The 19,828-nt window shown below is 40.6% G+C and overlaps 1 protein-coding gene across 7 annotated transcripts in view; it reads left to right on the forward strand.

Moving 5' to 3' along the window:
* The window catches only part of CFAP20DC (CFAP20 domain containing), a 143,419-nt gene that overhangs the window by 13,287 nt on the left and 110,304 nt on the right, over positions 1 to 19,828 (forward strand). For 5 of the 7 annotated variants that reach the window (XM_053378369.1, XM_053378368.1, XM_053378364.1 and 2 more), the window contains exons 3-5: positions 708 to 797; positions 1,637 to 1,730; positions 9,171 to 9,243. In XM_053378369.1, the coding sequence (XP_053234344.1) occupies positions 708 to 797; positions 1,637 to 1,730; positions 9,171 to 9,243 (257 nt within the window). Of the gene's footprint in view, positions 1 to 707; positions 798 to 1,634; positions 1,731 to 9,170; positions 9,244 to 19,828 lie in introns of those variants that run through there. The other 2 variants (XM_053378366.1, XM_053378367.1) reach the window with 2 other exon arrangements.

The raw sequence follows: 19,828 nt of genomic DNA on the forward strand, positions 1-19,828 counted from the left end.
GAAAAGTGTAAAAACAGTTAAAAACAAGACTTCTTATCTGGTCAGTCACCACCAAATCAGACCCCATTTGTTCATATTTGAATTGAGGATTTTTCCTCAATGTGCACCACATTATACTTGTTCAAGCTGAGCAGCATTACCCATTTTACTGCTTATTCACCCAGTTTGTAGATACAGTGGTACCTCGGGTTACAAACACCTCGGGTTACAAATACCTCAGGTTACAGACTCTGCTAACCCGGAAATAGTACCTTGGGTTAAGAACTTTACTTCAGGATGAGAACAGAAATCAGGCGGTGGTGGCAGCAGGAGGCCCCATTAGCTAAAGTGGTACCTCAGGTTAAGAACAGTTTCAGGTTAAGAATGGACCTCCGGAATGAATTAAGTTCGTAACCAGAGGTACCACTGTACTCTTTTGGAGCTCCTTGCAATCCCTTGTTGTCACCCTGGATAATTTGGTGTCATCAGCAAAAGTACATCTTCTCCCATAAGGGGGGCAGCTGGTGCACCAGCATTAGCAGATAAAAAGGACTTCTAATCACCACTGCCACCTGGAAATCTGGGTGAATCACTCTTTATTACTCTTGGTATTTATATCAGGAATTGGTTTCAAATGGATATCCTTATGATTAAATTATTGAGCAATGGGGTGAAAGAAAGCACAAGTGATACCACACTGGACAGGTCATTGTTTGCTTCTCTTACAGGGTGGCCCATTTGTTGAAATCTTCAGTGCTCAAGGCAAGAACCCTGGAATGAAATGGAAGGTTTCTGGCAGTCCTTCGGTAATTGGGAAGGTATGTCTCATGCAGGAATGATAAGACCTTGGTATATAAACTACAGAAAATGTACATGAAACTTAACATTAGAAAGTAATAAGGGCTTTGACCTGACTGTGGAAGAGTTGTCACTTTCACTTCTTTTACTGTGACAAAAATAAATGACCACGGAAGTTAGCACTTCGTACAGCTAAAAAATTCTAATGGCAGCAGGCTTAGAATAGCTTTTTTTTATTTATTACTGCTGGTCTAGTCCAGTCTTTTCCTGGCATGAAAATAGTGATGAGGAAAGGTTCACCGGCTTAAATTCTGCATGTTGTGTTTCTTTCACAAAGGCAGAGAAGGAGGGAACTAACAAAATAGCAACAGCAACAATTTTATTTATACCCTGCCTATCTGACTGGGTTGCCCCAGCCACTCTGGGTGGCTTCCAACACACATAAAAACATAATAAAATGTCAAACATTAATAATAACAATCTGACCCAACACAGTATCCCAACTTTCAGCTTCCAGGGGTGACTCACAAAACAAAATAACTACTGAGTCCTGATAGCAGTCCCTAATCTCATATATGACTCCAAGATTTCCAACCGTTTGATGGTGAAAGTGATTTCTTTCTTTTCGCAATTGAGAGAATGAGTGCAGCACATCATCCTCAGAGGGTTTGGCAATAGCAGGTGTAGCCTTTGAGTTAAAAAAGGGTTACCCACCCCAGCATTGACAGCCAATTGTACTGCCTTTTGCTCGTGATAGGCTTCACAACCAATAAAAATATTTGCATTTGTAGTAAATTGGTGTTTTTGGGCAATTGCTTTGGCCGCCCCAAGTATAATACCTTTTTTGTTGGTTTGATAGGAGTTCGATAAGCAAGTGAAAGGCTTTGTCTTTGTTCTTGAAGGAAGCAGTCAAACAAACAAGATGCAACTTCCTAAGGAAACCAGGCAAGCTCGTAAGTACAAATGTGTTAAATATAGATGTAATACAGTATCATAAAATGTGATTAGGCTTTGATTTTTAACCAGTAGTGTGCTACAAATATAAAATTTGGCCAGTTGTGTCTTAAGCTAGGTTCTTCCAAAGTTAGAGGGAAATTTCTTTTTCAGCTAGAGCCACTTAGTCAAAATTACTTTTGCTCTTGATATTTTAACCATTTTCCCCTAGGCCTCCTGCTGCTTTAAGCCAGCATGCTGCAGAGAATAGAGTGTGATGCATAGATGGGGGAGAAATGAATTCAAGCCCTCACTTGGTTATTAAGCAGACTGGTTCACTTTCAGCATGACATACTTCACAACGTACCGGTAGTTAAAAGAATAAAATGGCAGTAGGAAGAACATGTACCCCACTCTAAATTCTTTGGAGAAAAGGCAGGATAAAGCTGTAATAGAATAGAATAGACTTTATTTGCATAGCCAACAGGCCATTGCATCGAAGGACAGACAGAAACAAAAATACATTACGGAAATAGTTATCATAAAATAATCTCAGTACTTAAAACTTGGCAGAGGTAATGATAATAATAATAAGATCCTAGGCGACGACACTGATGTCATTCAGACAGCAGCTCTCAGTCTCATTGCTCTCTCGACAAACCTGGCAACCTTCTCTGTTGTCGAGCTGCTCTGGTCGGCTAGGAGTGAGAACAACTTGGCTTCACAAGAGCGGCCCGGGATGGCAGATAGTAGCGGCGTGATGGTCTCGTCCCTGAGATCTTTATACTGGGGGCAGGACAAGAGAACGTGTGACACAGTCTCCACCTAACCAGCTCCACAGGGGCAGAGAAAGCTGTAATAAATAAATATATCAGGCATACATGTGTCACGTGAACTCAGAAAATGGAAAGCCTCTTCCTTGTGAAGTCAAATGCTTCCCTGTACAAAGTGCTTCCTTTCTAAGGAACCGAATGTCTTCCTTCCCTGTTGGTAAGTTTAGCAGAGTTGGCTGGCCAGTTGTGATCATATAGGCCCTCTAAAGATGATGAGTAACTGACAAATACGGGCACACATTGAAGAGGGTCTTTGAATTGTTTCTGTGAATTCTGTAAAACGAGCTGTAATCCTGTATTTTCCATGTTTCTAGGCTTAATTAATTCTTATAAAATTCCTTTATAGGGGGAAATATTTCATATAATTATAGAGTTGGAAATGACCATGAGGGTCATCTAGTCCAACCCCTGCAATGCAGGAATCCTTTGCCCAATGTTGGACTCGAACCCATAACCCTGGGATTAAGAGTTTCATGCTCTACCAACTGAGCTATCAGATAAGATTCTTATCACGAGTTACCAAGGCATTCTGTTAAGCTCTATTGACCTTTCCTCACATAATTTCAACTATTATATTGTAGCTTGATTTGTATGAAAGACTTGCCATATATCTATCTTCGCTGATGGCTTTCTCTGCCTCTGTTTATTGTGCAACAAATGCACGGTACAATTATACTAGACCACTTCCCTCAAGGAAAACACCTGTGTTTCTGGGTTATTGCCATTTTCCACTGTGAGGAGAGACACTGCTTTCTTTCACCAGCATTTTATGTATTACCTTTTCATATTTCCTCCAAAGTGCCCAGCACCAGATTCTTCTCTTCCACCATTTTGTCCTCACAGCAACCCTGTGTGGTAGGTTAGGGTGAGAGATAGTGAATGTCAGGGCAGTCTGATGATTTTAATTTGGATCTCCATCGTTCAGGCTGACACTGTAAGGTCACAGTAGACTGGCTTCAACAAAGTCAGGGCATAGAATTCATTTCAGATACTGATGTCAAACCTTGCTAGTCTTCTGTATCTTACATTGCGTGGACAGGCGGAGTCCCCAGATCCCCCGCGGTCCCCCCGTCATGCGGAATAACGACTCGAGACAACGTGCTATGGGATTAAATTGGCCACAACTTTATTGAATTTCAAATGTGGGTAGACCTTGGCTCAGGCATTGGGCGTTCTCCCTCCCCAGTCCCCAGCCGGGGATCTAGGGAGCATCAGGGTTTTTCAGTGTGTGTGTGGGGGATGGGCCGGCTCTGGAGAACATATGTTCAAGCAGAGACAGCCGCCCCCGTTACGCCGCCGCCGCAGGGGAGAGCAATGACAACCTTTCGGCGCACGGCCAAAGCCTCCCTTCAGAAACCCCTTTAACGGGGAACCCTGGTATCGCCGCCGCAAAGAGGAAGATGGACTAAAGGATTCCGCCCAAGGCCTGATACTGCCAAAGTTGTGACGTTTTGCTACGGGAAAGGCGAAACCTGCCAATGCAGGGAAATTCCTTTCCGGCCCTTTAACAGCGACCTTACGTAGCAGCGCCCGCATACCTGTGAAGAAAAGTTAACCTGCGAAACCTGTGAAGAAAAGTTAACCTGCAAAATAAGGCATTAACTGAGGGTGGGTAGGGTGGGAGAAGCTCTGGAGCCAAGTGAGGATTCCCAGGTAAGATCCTCCCTCTATTGTGTGGGCAGGTAATCCCTCCCCTACCTGGACTGGTCTCCTTGGCAACGCTTCCCCCAGGTGGGATTGGGCAAATGACTGAGGTAGGCGGAGACCTCCAGGTACCCCACCTGAGGGAAGGCAAGGCCAAGCCTAAGCTATTGGAGCCGCTCGAGATCCAGGGGCTGCACGCGTCCACGCAAAGGGCGCCCCCCGTTTTTAAGCGGGGAGCGGTCATTGTGCCTTTAAAAACAAAGAAACCCCAGAACATAGTTTCTGAGTAAGAACAGATGAACTTTCCTTTGCTCTTAAATTCATCACATGTGAGGCAATCAGACACATGTACAGAGAGAGAGGGGGAGGGAGAGGGAGAGAGAGAGAGAGAGAGAGAACGCGCTGGGGTTTGGAAGCAGAGTGAGGGCAGCATGTATTGCAAGTGGATGAGCTCTTAAAAACTATGTGCTGGCAGCAGCTGCGAAAACATGTACAAAGATATGTCCTAAATAAAAGAAGGTACATTTTGAACATTAATAGTGCAGTTTTTATTTAGTGAGCTGAGAATTCTGGGAACTGAGAAAGTAGTATATCTGCTAGTCATATCACAGCTTATTATTGTGCAAGTAAATATTTTTGGTGGAAGTCACAATTACAAATGGGGTTGTAGCAATGAGTTACAGCATAACTTCATAAGGAAATAGTATTCAATAAATATGTCATTTGTCTGTATTTAAAATGTTCATTTAAAAATGTTTGGCAGCATGTGTTTACGGTTTCTACTGCTCCTTTTTGCTCTCTCTCTTACTCTGTGTGTGTTTTCTAAAGATCTAGAAAACGAGCCATCAATGATTTTAAAATGGCTATATTTTGCAAACAAAAGGAATGATTATTTTAAGAATGTCCAGAATGCAGCCTAATAGCTCTGCTATTCTCTCAGGCAAGAAGGATCTGCCCCCATTTCTTTCATGATTACATTACAAGTCAGCCTCTAGGCACTGCACGTTGTTTATTGCCTATTCGTTTGTTTTGTTTATGTTTACTTCAGATGAAATATGTTAGAAGCAAATGTTAGAGGTAGCTTTTATTTCTTTTGACGAGTTTACATGGGCCTTTACGTCAAAATGGGCACAAAATTATTTTCAGCACAGGGAAAGAATAAGCAGTTTTTCCAGCACAGATGAAATGTACTCTGAGCTGGTATGGTGAAGCTACCACATGCGTATTTCATTTTCATGGAATTAGGTTGATTAGAATAATTTTTCCTTGAACATGTTTGGTATCTTGCTATTAGGGATCTAACTCATTCTTTGAGGCATATGGGAAAGCCCTTTTATGCATAGGATTCATGCACACAATGGCATGCTTAGGGTTTGGAGCAAGTGAGATAACCTGTTGGTTAACCAGTTTCATATGCATGTTAGTAGTCTTCATATGGAGCAGAGTGATCAAGTCTGAGTAAAGTATAAGCTGAACATGACTCAGCCATGGTACATGGCTGCTGAAAAAGCTAATGCAATCTTTGACTGCATTAACAGAAGTGTAAGGTTGTACAGTGGTACCTCGGGTTACATACGCTTCAGGTTACATACGCTTCAGGTTACAGACTCCGCTAACCCAGAAATAGTGGTTCAGGTTGAGAACTTTGCTTCAGGATGAGAACAGACATTGTGCTCTGGCGGCGCGGCAGCAGCAGGAGGCCCCATTAGCTAAAGTGGTGCTTCAGGTTAAGTTTCAGGTTAAGTACGGACCTCCAGAATGAATTAAGTACTTAACCCAAGGTACCACTGTATACTTAAGTTAGTCATGACTAATGTAAGCCCATTGACCTCAGTGGGTCTGCTTGGAGTATTTAGATAACAGGATGTAATAAAACTCTGCTCTATACTGAACTGGTCAGGCCACATCTGAAGAACTGTCCAGTCTGTGAGTGCCACATTTTGACAAAGACATTGGCGAACTAGAGCGTTTGTAGAGGGAGGCAACCTTCCCTTCCCCCCATTGAGGGACAATGGAGTTCACTTCTGGGGTGAAGTCAAAGGGATAGTTTGTCCACCTTTGGTCCCCACCCTTCACTCAGCTCTCACTTGTGGCTCCTAGAAGCTGTCAGCATACAATGGGGGTGGGATGGGGGTGTCTCCATATGCACTGTCCAGGCTTACACCCCAGGGAGGTTACTTTGGTGCTGCTAATGCAGCGGTTTGTCTTCACCCCCGGAGGCGCAATGTGTTGTCGAGTTAGGTGGATGCCAACAACAACAATAATCTGGCAAAATCAAGCTAACACCTCTCATTGAGTTTGTATACTTAAGGTCTGTTTGTAATAGGTTTGTTTATAATTATATTTTGGGAATGATTCATGTTCTTATGTAGCTGCGTTGTTTTGTACTTTCTGCATGTCCCACAATCATAAAGTAGCTGTGTTCTGTGTCATAAATCAAGCACTGCTAGGATTTGTTTCTTTTTGTTTTCCAACGTATTGCTTATCAATAAAAAATTCAGAGTGTCACAAGCAAATTTTCATTCTGAAAGTGGCTTACAGCAGGGGTCGGGAACGTTTTTTGAGGCCGGTTCGGTCCACTCCCTGGCAGACCTCTTGGAGGAGCACCCGTACATCTGCGCACATGCTATTTCTGGTGCACTTCCGGGACAGAGGTGCGCCCATGCACACACGCTATTTCCAGCGCTCTTCCGACCCGGAAGTTGGTCCTCACGGCGAGAAAAAAAATGGCGCCGCAAAAAGAAAGAACACGGAATCCCCACACCAATCCATGTAACGGCCGCGGGCCGCTTCGAGGAAGCTCATGGGCCGGAAGCGGCCCATGGGCCTTAGGTTGCCGACCTCTGCCCTAGAGAAAAAAGTTGGAAAGCCACTGCTTTAAATGGACTGATTCCCTCACTTTCCAAATATAAATCCAGAAACAATAATTAAATCTGTAGAAGAGAGGGAGGGGAAAAATAAAAGTTTAACCTCAGGTTTCTGGATTTATCACTTAAGGTATATAGACGGTTGCAAATCAGAGTCAAATTCTTAGGATTTTAATGAGAGGTCTCTGAGAGTATTTTAGATGCTGTCTGCTATCTTCCTTTAAGATAATAAGCTGAGTTTAAACCTGTCAAGATGAAGGCCCTGTGGGGAGTGATCCTCAGGTCCAGGAGATAGACCAGCTGCTTATTCTGGAGAGGGTTGCTTTCCCTTTAAATTTACAGTTACATAGTTTGAGGGTGCTCCAGGTCCAGTCTTTGTCACTTTAGGCACAGGTGGTCCCAGTATCTAGGAGCTTCATTTGCCAGCTTCACTTGCTAAGACATCTAAGAGACGGTCTCACAACATCTCACTGCCAAGCAACTGTGCTGCTTAGATGGGGCACTGATAGTGTACCATTTGCCACAGAGGCGCACTTAATTTCTCATGGGAACCAAGCTTTTAGGGTTGCAGCTCCATCTCCCTGGAATCCATTACCAGCTGAAATGAGATAGACACCTACCATTGTGAAATTTAGGCACCGCCTATAAAGCTTTCTGCCATTTGAACTGTATCTTGGATTGGGATTTGCCATTTTCAGCTATGTGATTTGGTTGTCATGTGATGTTCTGGTTAAAGTGAACATTCCAATATTTATTGGATAGTATTTTGTAATTACAAATTAACTTTCCAAACACTGGCTATATGAGAAATGAGGCGCTTTAAAGTGTGCTACTGCATTAATGCTTATGGGTTCAATTAATTTTAAATTTCTGCTGTAAAATTTTCAGATCTCTAAATATTTAATGCATCTTTAATGAGAAATGGAATTTTGAATTGTTTGTTGGCAGGGTTACAACAAAGTGCTCAGGCTTAATTTGAGAATTGTTAATTACTAAGACTGTTGCAATCTTTGTGTTAACAGCTTAAATTTGAATTACCATTTCCCTTGATTTTGCAGTGAACTGTAGAGTCATTCTGACTCTTACCACTTTGTATTTATTTAGAGATTTATTCTGTAGGCTAATTATCACATATTTAAAATCAAAACATTCAACTAGGCTTTAAAACTGAAAGCAAAAATGTATGGGTAAACAGCAGGCAAATGTTGGAGAAATTGTTTGAGGCTATGTTAAACTTAAGACATTGGGCTTGTTCTATTGAGTGCTCTTGAAAGAAGATTTTTGGTGTGAATTAAGGCAATCAAAAACTTATGGAAATTTTTTCCCTTCCAGTAGCACCTTAGAGACCAATTAAGTTTGTTATTGGTATGAGCTTTTGTGTGCATGCACACTTCTTCAGATACACTGAAACAGAAGTCACCAGACCCTCTCACTACAGTGTGTTTTTTAGAATGGGGTTGGCCAGCTATTCATTCAGTTGGTCATAATAGGATAGTAGTACTGCATGGCTGTTCTTGTTCATACAACTACAGGAACCTCCACCCACCCACCCTTTTTTAAAAAGATTGTTCTGTGGCCATTATTAATCAAAATCATTTTGTTTTTTCTGTCCTGAAATGGAATATGATTTTTGCAAGAAACTTTTGCTCTCTGCTTTCCCATCTGAGCTTACATCCAATTTAGAACAAACCCTCAGTTGCCCCCAACTGTCCTAATCTGAATTCTATTGTGTGATGAATTGTTTAAGTGGTTCAAATAAAGTTTAGATTTGTCATCTATGAGAGTAATCACCACATGCTTTTGCTGGAAAATGCCTGTGAATTTTAAGATTTTTTTTTATGTGCCCTTGTAGAGTCGTGTGTTTGTGTGCTGTCAACGTAATGAAAACCGTAAATAAAGTAATTAGGTCTCTTTTTTGTAGGAGTTCCACCTGAGCCACCAGTTGCTTGTTTAGAATACTATCCCCTTTTATTACAGCTTGATTTGGTTTCCTCCTGTTGTTTTTCCTCTTTTTATATATTGCATAAACCTTGGGAAATAAAGTTCCTATCTCTATCTGGAATGCTAAATAATATGTGTAGGCTGCACTTTATGTATTTCTTTTCTCTTTTTCTAGTTGGACTGATCCAGCAATTTCTGGTACTTCAGATTTATGTACCATTGGGACAAGACTTCTCTACTGAATTGCTGTAAGATAATGCTAAACTTCCTATCATGTTTCGTGCATTGTAGACACTCAATCAATTGAACCAGCACCAACTGCTATTAATTGCAAGTGGCAGCTTTTGCATTAAAGAACAGCGACTAATCAAGTTGACATGGAGTAATTAAGCTAATTTGATCACTATTTCTCAGGCTCTTTTGTGGTATATTTCCCTGAGGACTAGAAAACAAATTCTCTCTAATATAATACATCTATATATTTTTAATTGTGAATATATATATATATATATATATCAGAACATACTATCTAAAACTTTATTATATTTTGTTATTAGAAAAAAGTAGCATAGGTGATCAGTTCCTGATTATGGACATGAAACAGTTTTATCACTTTAGAAGACTGAGAGAATTTTGTTTTACTTTTCACTTGTAATTGTTCTTTAAAGATCACTGTTTTTGTTTAGTTCCTTATGTAGTTATGGATACTGCATTGAAAACTCACACTGCAGTTCTTCACCAACTTATGTGTGCTTAAGTCTTAATTGATATCAGTGCAATTTTGGCTGCAGTACACATTCACGTTTTCTTAGCTAAGGAATAGGGCTGAGAGAATGTCCTATTTCTATCCTCGTCCCTCATTTCCCCCCTTTGTTCTGGCAGGGACATTCCTTGCCAAGTGGAAAACACAGAAAACGTTAAAAGGTTGTGCATTTTCAGCCTGTCTTACTATCCTAGTTTTGTGCTTCCCAGTGTCCTCTAGTTTTCATCATGTTGATTACAGCTAGCTACTATAATCTGATTAAATTGTGAATTTAGATAGTGAATTTAGGTGGTGAGCACCGCTAGAACTGGAACCATTAAAAAAACAGGAGAGAAGTGTCAGCATGCTAGGAGGAACCACAGTGGTTGGTAGAATACCTTGTTTGTTTGTTTTTTAAGAAAGATCCTTAGTCTTCCTCCTTCCCCACAAAAAACAGTCCAGTGAAGATTCTGGTGCAATGTAAAGTGGCGTTGAAAAAGAAAAATAGAGTGGTGGGGAGAAGCAGTGTGTGAAATGGAAGGGAACTTGTGAATGGAGCCTTATCGCAGAATTTCAGAGCTGGAAGGGCACCAGGGTCATCTGGTCCAACCCCCTGCAATGCAGGAATCTCAACTAGATCTCAACTAGATCTCTCCTTTAAGAAATCTTCAACAGGAACACTCATTTAAAAGGGAAGATGCACTGCAGCATTTGCTGTAATATCCACTTTCACTGCTAGAATGCCATAAAGAGATAACTCAGTTGAAAAACTGTTGTATTGGATGTGACGCTATATATCATAGAACATTGAAAAGGTGAGGCCTGTCTCTTCCTAGTACTGTAGTTTAGCTTTTGGGGCATCGTTGGCAGTGCATATTATTTGAATTACCAACCGTATTAACAGCTTTGTGGTATTACAATCTGTTGAATTGCATCAAAGTCCATAGTGGTCTTCATAATTTGTTTCACACTTGTTGTATCATAACCTATCCTTTGCTTGAACCTGGGGGAAGAGCTGGGTGTTAAAACTCTGCCATAAATAAATATCCAAGGGCGCCTGAATGAGATTCTTATCCTATGTACCTCTGCACAATTGTAAGTCTTATTTGTAAGATTCTGCTGGATGCAATTAATTTTTCACTGGAAGTTTGAAATACGAGATCATGGCCACTCAAATTATCTTCTGATAAATAGAGACATAAGTGCTGTGAAATCTTGAAGATAAAAACTTGGAAATCTATAGCATAGTGGATTACAGCTAGTGGCAGTTTCCCTCTGTAATCTACTCTTGTATAATTTAACGTCATATGTTGCACACTCCTATTCTGTATTAGTAGCGTGCTTTCACTACGTGATTGCTTCTTTCTTAAACTGTTAATTTGAAGGAGACTAGATAATAAGCCTATTTTCCTAAACATACAACACCATGCTTAGTCTTACTTCACTTCAGAAGTCTCTGCTTTCTGGGCTTCCTTCCAAACTGTTGATCTGACTTTAATTCAAAGTGTCTCCTTAGTGTTGTGCCTACTGGAATCTCTGGAACCAAAGTTGCTTTGATTGCTGTCTGGGGAGTGAGTACAATTTCCTCCTAGCTGGCCATTATCTCTTGGGCTCCCTGTACTGAAGAAGGACCAGATGCTAATTCCATCTGCTGTGTCCAGTGGGAAAGGAAGTTGCTAGTAATGTCCTGAAAGACTTAAAATAAGCATTGTAGCCGTTCTTATAAATTCCATATTGGTTTCTTAATCAAGAACTTGGTAAAATACATATTGTGCTATGGGGTCTGAAGTGTTCTGTATTTCCATAAAAAAATGGTTCATTGTCCTCCTAGCCATAGTGTCCAAGACAAATTAGATCAAGGATCTAAAGATCAAGGATCTATAGGTAAAGCTTACTTTTGTAGTGGTTTGTTTGTATTTTGTTTTTTGCATACCTTCAGTACATAGGAATGCAGACTCCAGCCTTTCCCTGAGGTTATGAAAATCCTATTTGTAAGATCAGACAGCTTAATGTTGAATTGTTATGTCCTGAGAAAAGTATGTTAAGTGTAGAACTTGTAAAACTAATATTTGACATCAATTTCCCCATGCTCATCATTTTTGAGATATTCTGCAGTATTCTACCAGACTTTACTTAAATTCCTTCTTTATGTTTAAATATAGAGGGTCTGACACTTTTGGGGTTTTCCCTTGATGTGCCATCTCCATTGTTAATGTAGCAATAAATGGGAGCTGGGACGGTATATTTCTCAGAGCGTTTGATGATATGTTATCATCTCCTGTGTTGCTGGACGAGTCTTTTATGTGAATGCCATCTATCATACTGTTGCCTTTTGAAAATATGCATTCACTTTGACAGCAAGTATTTTGATTTGAGTTTTATTTAATTGTATTAATTTCCCATCTCTGCCCTTTTGTTTTCTTACCTTTTCCCTGTCTTCATATCAAATTGAAAATCTTGTTTCACCTGTTTATGAAATAGGAATGTATGGGAGAGATCCTTGGAGGCTTTGTCTTTATGGAAGGATCATTCTCCTCTCTCATAACCCCATTGTGTCATAGGGATCCTAATTTCAGGAAGGCCTCATTACTCTGTCTTCATATAGTTTGAAATGACTCACATAAAGTGATATAATATAATGAAAACAGCAATTCATAGAAAGAACAAAAACATATTGGAAGTTGCACAACTGTTTTCTTGTTTGGTAGGAAAAGGACAGTCAGATGTTTGTGCTATCCAAGCAACACTTAGCAGCAGCATTTATTTTTATTTTCCAAATTTTTATTGACATTAACAACCCAAAAGTGCAGTAGCCACAGGGTATTACATCATGCCATATAAGACACAAATAAGCACTACAAAATTAAAAAAGGAAAATGGTGGCACAGCAATATAAATCAAGACAACCATATTTCCCGAGCTGAGGTGGATGGTGAATATTGAGCATCAAGGTCTGAAACATAAGAAATAAAATCCCACCAGATGGCATAGAAATGTTCTGAATCTTCCAACCCTTACGAAAGCAGCATCAACTATGATCAATTTTAAGGAATGTGCACTACATGGACCAAATACTGCTCATGGATTGACATTCAGAATTATCTGTTGGATGCCATTTTCTTTCTCCTTCATATTTGATCCATTGTCTTACTCTTTTCAATAGGTAGTTCCATCTCTTCCAACTGCTGAAATAAAATATCCATAATATCAACACCACGCGTCTCTTCCAGTGCTTTGAATACATATATTTATTTTTGTTAACTGGTTGGTTATTGTCAAAAGCTACATCTATGAAGCAAAGAATCATTGTCATTTGCTCACCATGGTTTACATTCCATGTTCAGTTTAGAAAGATTGCAAAGTACTTAGCAGTACAAGATGCTGACAGAATTTTTTCTATGATGGCATTGCATAAAAACTGAACTAACTCTTTCCCAATACACTGAACATGTGTCTCATTTTTCCTTATTCTACACAAGTGCTGATTCACAACTGGGTCGGGCCCAGCTAAATATTTCTCAAATCTGAGAAACCTTCTGTTACCAGATGTGTGTAGTTTTTCATGTGTTTTCCAAGAAGTCAAATGATGTAAACCAAGAGCTCTCATTAAAAAAATTGTCATTCTAAAATTTGTTGCCAGTATTTTTCTTTTGGCATGTTTTCTTCATTAACAATTTTCTTTTTTTTCTTTTCTTTTTTTTTAAAAAAATGAAGTTCAGGTTCTTTCCATTTGTGAAAATTTTCCAGATGGTCACTACTTCTCTTGTGTCCTTCTGAAATAGCAGATATGTTTTTCCAATCTCTTGTTCCTTTATCACAAAGAGATTGTGATGTTCCAGTAATGTCACGAGTAAACAGCTTGCAACAAAACCAGAACACAGTTATTTGATATGGAATGCTGACATTGTTGGTGATTAATTATTTCTCATTGGCCAGTGTCCATGTATAATTACAGAATGAGAATTTTCTTCACTGGATTATTATCCTTGGGAAACACAAATTGTTGAATTGGTTCTGGCCCATGCTCCCCCAAAATTTGTTGCAAATAGGCCAAGCGGCAGGCTCACTAAAGTTAAAAATTGTACACATTGTAGCATTTTCAGATTCATTTGCTTTCAGTTCTTTCCCCTTCATATTTGAGCCATTGTCTTACCTTTTTCAATAGTTAGTTCCATCTCTTCCAACTGCTGATATAAAGTATCCATAATATTCATTTGGTTTGTCCTCTGTGTTCAAACTATGTTCCTCAAAGCAGTAACTTTTGAGGCAGTATGTAAAACTCATTTCAGCTTCAGTCTCAGTTTGGTCCTTCAACTCCTTTCCTCTGGTTGTGGTTGGAGATACAACCTTCTTGTTTGTTTGGATTTCCTTTTCAGCCTTCCGTACTGGGAACCAGATAAACTTTTTTTGCCATGCTGAATAATAAACCAAACTAAGCTGCTTCTTTTTTAAAAATCAGAATAGAACTATCAACCCCAGTTTTGAAAACAGCTTTGAGTGCATACAAAATTACACAAACAAGAGTTATAAATTCCCAGCTCCACCAACAGTTGAGAAAGAAAACTACAAATACCAAACAGTAGAAAGGTAAAGGGAACCCTGACCATTAGGTCCAGTCGTGGCCGACTCTGGGGTTGCGGCGCTCATCTCACTTTATTGGCCAAGGGAGCTGACATACAGCTTCCGGGTCATGTGGCCAGCATGACTAAGCCGCTTCTGGTGAACCAGAGCAGTGTGCGGAAACGCCGTTTACCTTCCCGCCGGAGTGGTACCTATTTATCTACTTGCACTTTGACATGCTTTTGAACTGCTAGGTTGGCAGGAGCAGGGACCGAGCAACGGGAGCTCACCCCGTCGCGGGGATTCGAACTGCTGACCTTCTGATCAGCAAGCCCTAGGCTCTATGGTTTAACCCACAACACACACACCCCCGCGTCCCTACCAAAGAGTATAGACAGATATAAATGAGCAGCAATTGCAATTTCCCAGTCATAGCGAGAGAAAACTTGTCAGTTGGTAAGAAATGTTTGTTACAACAACTTTCATCAGTAGCTGATTCCAAAATGCTAGTGTGTCAGGGCAGCAGCAGCAACCAAGGTGAGCTGATCAGATGCATGTATGTGCCTAACATTTCTTCCCATAAACTATTGTATTGTAAGCAAGTCAGTAAAAAAAATTATGCTATTATTCGCCTTGCCATGGAGCAATGGTAAGTCTGTCATGTGCCTATGAATTCTGCAACCTTTTGAATTCCACTGCCCTTTTACTTTTGCTGCCCCTAACATTTTGCCGCCCTAGGCAGCTGCCTAGTATTTAAACCATCTCAGGCTCCATAATTGGAATACATATCCCACTGTGTGCCATTTTCCGTTGATTCACCTGTCCCCTTTGCTTTCAGGAAGTCATCAGTGCTGGAGAGGCACAATGTCCCTGGCAGCCATTTGGATTCTGTGCGAAAGGGTCATTATTAACTCCTTTCTCCATCCTTCCCCAATCTAATGAAACCTCTTTGCACTCCTCAGCTGTGATTGCTGAGGCATGTTTAGAGAATTGACTCAGCACTGCCACTCACAGCGATGGGGTTTGTTTTTGGTGCTAGAAGAAGGGTTCAGAGGTTCTCAATCGAGCTGTTTTAATCGTGTTGATCTGTTGACAAAAACTTCTAAACCTGTCCTGAACTTTAGCAGTTGGGTAGACTTCAAGTTTAAATAAATAAAATATACCTAGTTCTGGTTTGCTCCAGGATAATTACATTATTAAGACACTGGAACAGGAAATAAGGCATTATTAATAGTGGTAAAAGTCTAATCAAAGTTTTCTGTTACTTTTAGGCATTTCATATACTCCTAGTTTAATTTCAGATATATAAAAATCCTAATTAAATCATGACCTCTGCACACCAGATGGATTAGATTCCCTTTAATAATCTTATTTATTACAATATGTCATAGTAAATTAAAAAGTCAGCTCTGATTAATTGGTGTATTCTAGAACTCCTTCAAGACATCCAAAATATTACAGAACAGTTTGTCTTCCAGCCTAGGGGCCTCCTGATGTTCAGATAACTAATGAATGTTATCTCTCTCATGGCTCCTATTGTGTTGGTGAGTTAATGTAGAAGTTTTCCTGATTTGACTCCTGCTTCTCAAATCTCCAAATCCAATCTTGAAAAACATATTGGAAGGAAAGTAGCACAACCACTGAACACCCACATTCATTTTGGAAAGGTTTACACCAGATATTTCATTACGGTTGGAAGAGAACTGGTGAATTACTAAAATAGTAAGAGTGTGTCGAATTAAAATATCATTATTAGCTAGTTACCTATTCTTCACCTATGCACAATTTATACATTCAACACAGTTGATTGAGAAATTGATTTTTTCCAATGGTACTACTGCAAGCTATGTATGTATGAGGGAAGGAGGACCTGCATGCCTGACTCTGCTCCCATGGGAAGAAACACTCAGTACATAGAATACTAATGTCCTAAGGAGACCAGCCTTCTGCCTGGCTTGCTATATTTATTTACTTATTTCTACCCTGCAGGGACGCGGGTGGCGCTGTGGGTTAAACCACAGAGCCTAGGGCTTGCCGATCAGAAAGTCGGCGGTTCGAATCCCCGCGACGGGGTGAGCTCCCATTGCTCGGTCCCTCCTCCTGCCAACCTAGCAGTTTGAAAGCACATCAAAGTGCAAGTAGATAAATAGGCACCGCTCCGGCAGGAAGGTAAATGGTGTTTCCATGCGCTGCTCTGTTCGCCAGAAGCAGCTTAGTCATGCTGGCCACATGACCCGGAAGCTGTACGCTGGCTACCTCAGGCAATAAAGCGAGATAAGCACCGCAACCCCAGAGTCAGTCACGACTGGACCTAATGGTCAGGGGTCCCTTTATCTTTACCTTTACCCTGCAGTTTTGCTTACAGGCTGGACTCCCAAGTGCAGCTAATTATCAACTTTGTTTGTTTGTTTCCATTTATTAAATCTTTTACTATAAAATTTATTGAAGGGTTATTGGTTTGTAGTTTTTTTTGTTCGTGTTTTTATTGTGTACATTGTGTTTTTATATTGTATTTTTATGTTGTGAAACTCCCTGAGATCTACAAATGAAGGGCAGTACACTAAATAAATAAATAAATAAATAGAAGCAAGAACAATAAAACATGAAAAGTGAAATAAAACATAGGGATGTAGAGCAGCAGAAAATTAGCCTGTTATCAGGATTGTTGTACTCTTCCATTAGAGGTCCCAAGGATCTTCAGAATCCCAGCTTGTCTCTTACAAGTCTGGGTGCTCTTATCATCGGTGATCCTGCTTGTTGCATGTTTTATTTCCTCAGGCACTCCTGATTACAGGACCACATCTTTACTGCAGCATAGGTTCCTTGCCTCATTTTGGACTCACAGCTGTCCATGGAGGCGCAAGTTAATTCTGTGTCCAGGGCGGCTGTCTACCAGCTCCACCTGGTATTCAGGCTGAGACCCTACCTGTCTGCGGGCTGTCTTGCCAGAATGGTGCATGGTCTAGTTATCTCCTGCTTGGACTACTGCAGTGCGCTCTGCGTGGGGCTACCTATGAAGGTGACCCGGAAATTGCAATTAATTCAGAATGCGGCAGCTAGACTGGTGACTGGGAGTGGCCGCCGGGACCACATAACACCGGTCCTGAGAGATCTGCATTGGCTCCCAGTACGTTTTCGAGGACAATTCAAAGTGTTGGTGCTGACCTTTAAAGCCCTAAACGGCCTCGGTCCTGTATACCTGAAGGAGTGTCTCCACCCCCACCGTTCAGCCCGGACACTGAGATCCAGCGGCGAGGGCCTTCTGGCGGTTCCCTCATTGCGAGAAGTGAGGTTACAGGGAACCAGACAGAGGGCCTTCTTGGTAGTGGCACCCGCCCTGTGGAACGCCCTCCCTTCAGATGTGAAGGAAATAAGCAGCTATCTTCTCTTTAAAAGACATCTGAAGGCAGCCCTGTTTAGGGAAGTTTTTAATATTTAATGGTGTATTGTTTTTAACACTTGATTGGAAGCCGCCCAGAGTGGCGGGGGAAACTCAGCCAGATGGGCGGGGTATTAATAATAATAATAATAATAATAATAATAATAATAATAATAATAATATATTATTATTATTATTATTATTATTATTATTATTATTATTATTATTATTATTTTCTGGCCCTCAGACCTTCCTCGCCATCTCTCATTTCTCTCCGTCTTTCTAATTTCCCTCTATGGCAAAGCCTGCCAACATTTCCTCCTGTGTCTCCTCTTACGTCTCTCTTCTCTCTTCCCCGTTTACTTTCTCTATATCTTCATGACTCAGAGGCTTTGACTATTGCAGGTGCTGCTGCCAACCTTTTGGTGGATGTAGGGAGGCAGGAAATAGTTTTGTCCTATTCTCCAGCAAATACCAGCAAGATTCCCTGTACAATTTCACAGTCCAAGACTCATGCGCCTCACATATGTCCTCTTCCATATGAACCTTGCTCTGCTTACATTCAGTGGGGTGGTTACTACTCCATGTGAAGTAAGAACATCAGTTGCAAGAAGCATCGACCCTACCACTATTGGGTCAATGAGACTCAAGCTGTTCCTCTGGTTTATCCGGGCAGTTCCATAACCTAGCTGTTCAGAAAGGCCTAGTGTCTGCCATGGTCCTCTCTTGTTTGATTTCTATTGCATTTCTTGATTTTGGCTCTTATTTGTTGCTACTTCATTTTGTTGAAAACTCCTTTGGAGAGATGAGGCTTAAGTGTTTTACATCAATTAAAAATTGTAAATCTAAAGTGGGCTGGAAGTTCATTGAAAAATGTCCCATCTACATGTACCTATGGATGGCAGTCTGAAGCCTAACCCTGTTAAAGTAACTAAAACAGCTTCACAGCATGGATTTGTTCAGACATACCATTTGACATTCTCAGGATAACTTCTGGCACTATTCCTGTTACACACAGGAGTTACATTTCAGAATATATTTTGAAAACTGAACTGGATCCTGGAATCCTGTTAAATCCTGCTTACACAGATGGTGTGCTTGAGTCGTTTGAGAAAAGTCTTCTTTCTTGATTGGAAGCTGCACTTGTATAGGGGCTGGTACAGCAGGAGAAGTAAGGTTACTTGAGTGCATCTAAAGAAACCCTTGAAGAGAGCCGTATTATTAGGCTAAAAGTAGTGGCGAAAGGTAATCATTTCCTGTGGTTGCCATGGCAAGCTATTATAAGTGGTGCAGGTAAGTTTTGGGGAAGGGAATAGAAAGAACATATCTTTAAAAGCAAACAAGAGAAAGGGAGATTGAAAACATTAAAAAGAAAGATTTTAAGTGTCTCCACTGCACAAAAAAACAGTGTTTCCTTTGAGCAAAGGAAGAAAGTGAGAGAATTGTCACTTCAGGCCGGTACAAAGGAATCAGCCTACGCACCTTACTACCTCTTTTGAGTATATTCCATGCTTCTCTCCTCACCCTGCGCCAAGTCTTCTAATCTTCTAAGTAAAAAACATTTTTAAGTGGAATTTCTTTCCCTAGTGTGTTATCCAAGAAAGTGTTTGAATGGGGAAGGATGTAAAATAAGTGCCTGTTCAGTGGTATTTTCCCACAAGCAGGTTTTTATGGTTTGAAGATTAGAATGCATTCATTTTTTCCCCCATCCTGGTGTTATTGGAGGTTAATTGGCCTTTGCAAAACCAAGGTTTATTGAGTAGTTATTTCAGCTGGATCAAACCTGACAGTTGGTAAGAAATATTTTGGGGTCAAAATGTTCATATCAGAATAATGTTCTAGGCAGTCAGTCAGCATAAGGACTAGATTAAGGTTCAGAGAAGTGGAATGGAGCAGGAAGCCCATTAGAAACTGGACACAAAGCAGTGTAGTTGCTATTTGAAGCATATATATCTGCAGTAGCAACCCACAATCCTGGTTTTGCGATCAACACCTCTTACAGCTGCCTTCCCAAATCTGGTGCTCTCCAGATGTTTTGGTCTACACATTCTATCAGCCTCAGCCATTATGGTCAATGGTCAGAGGGGATGGGAGTTGTAGAATACTGTCTTATGGGATGTTAAGAAACGTAATAAAAATATTTTCAGTGCAT

Source organism: Podarcis raffonei, chromosome 2 (assembly GCF_027172205.1).
Source record: "Podarcis raffonei isolate rPodRaf1 chromosome 2, rPodRaf1.pri, whole genome shotgun sequence".
Taxonomy (NCBI): Eukaryota; Metazoa; Chordata; class Lepidosauria; order Squamata; family Lacertidae; genus Podarcis; species Podarcis raffonei.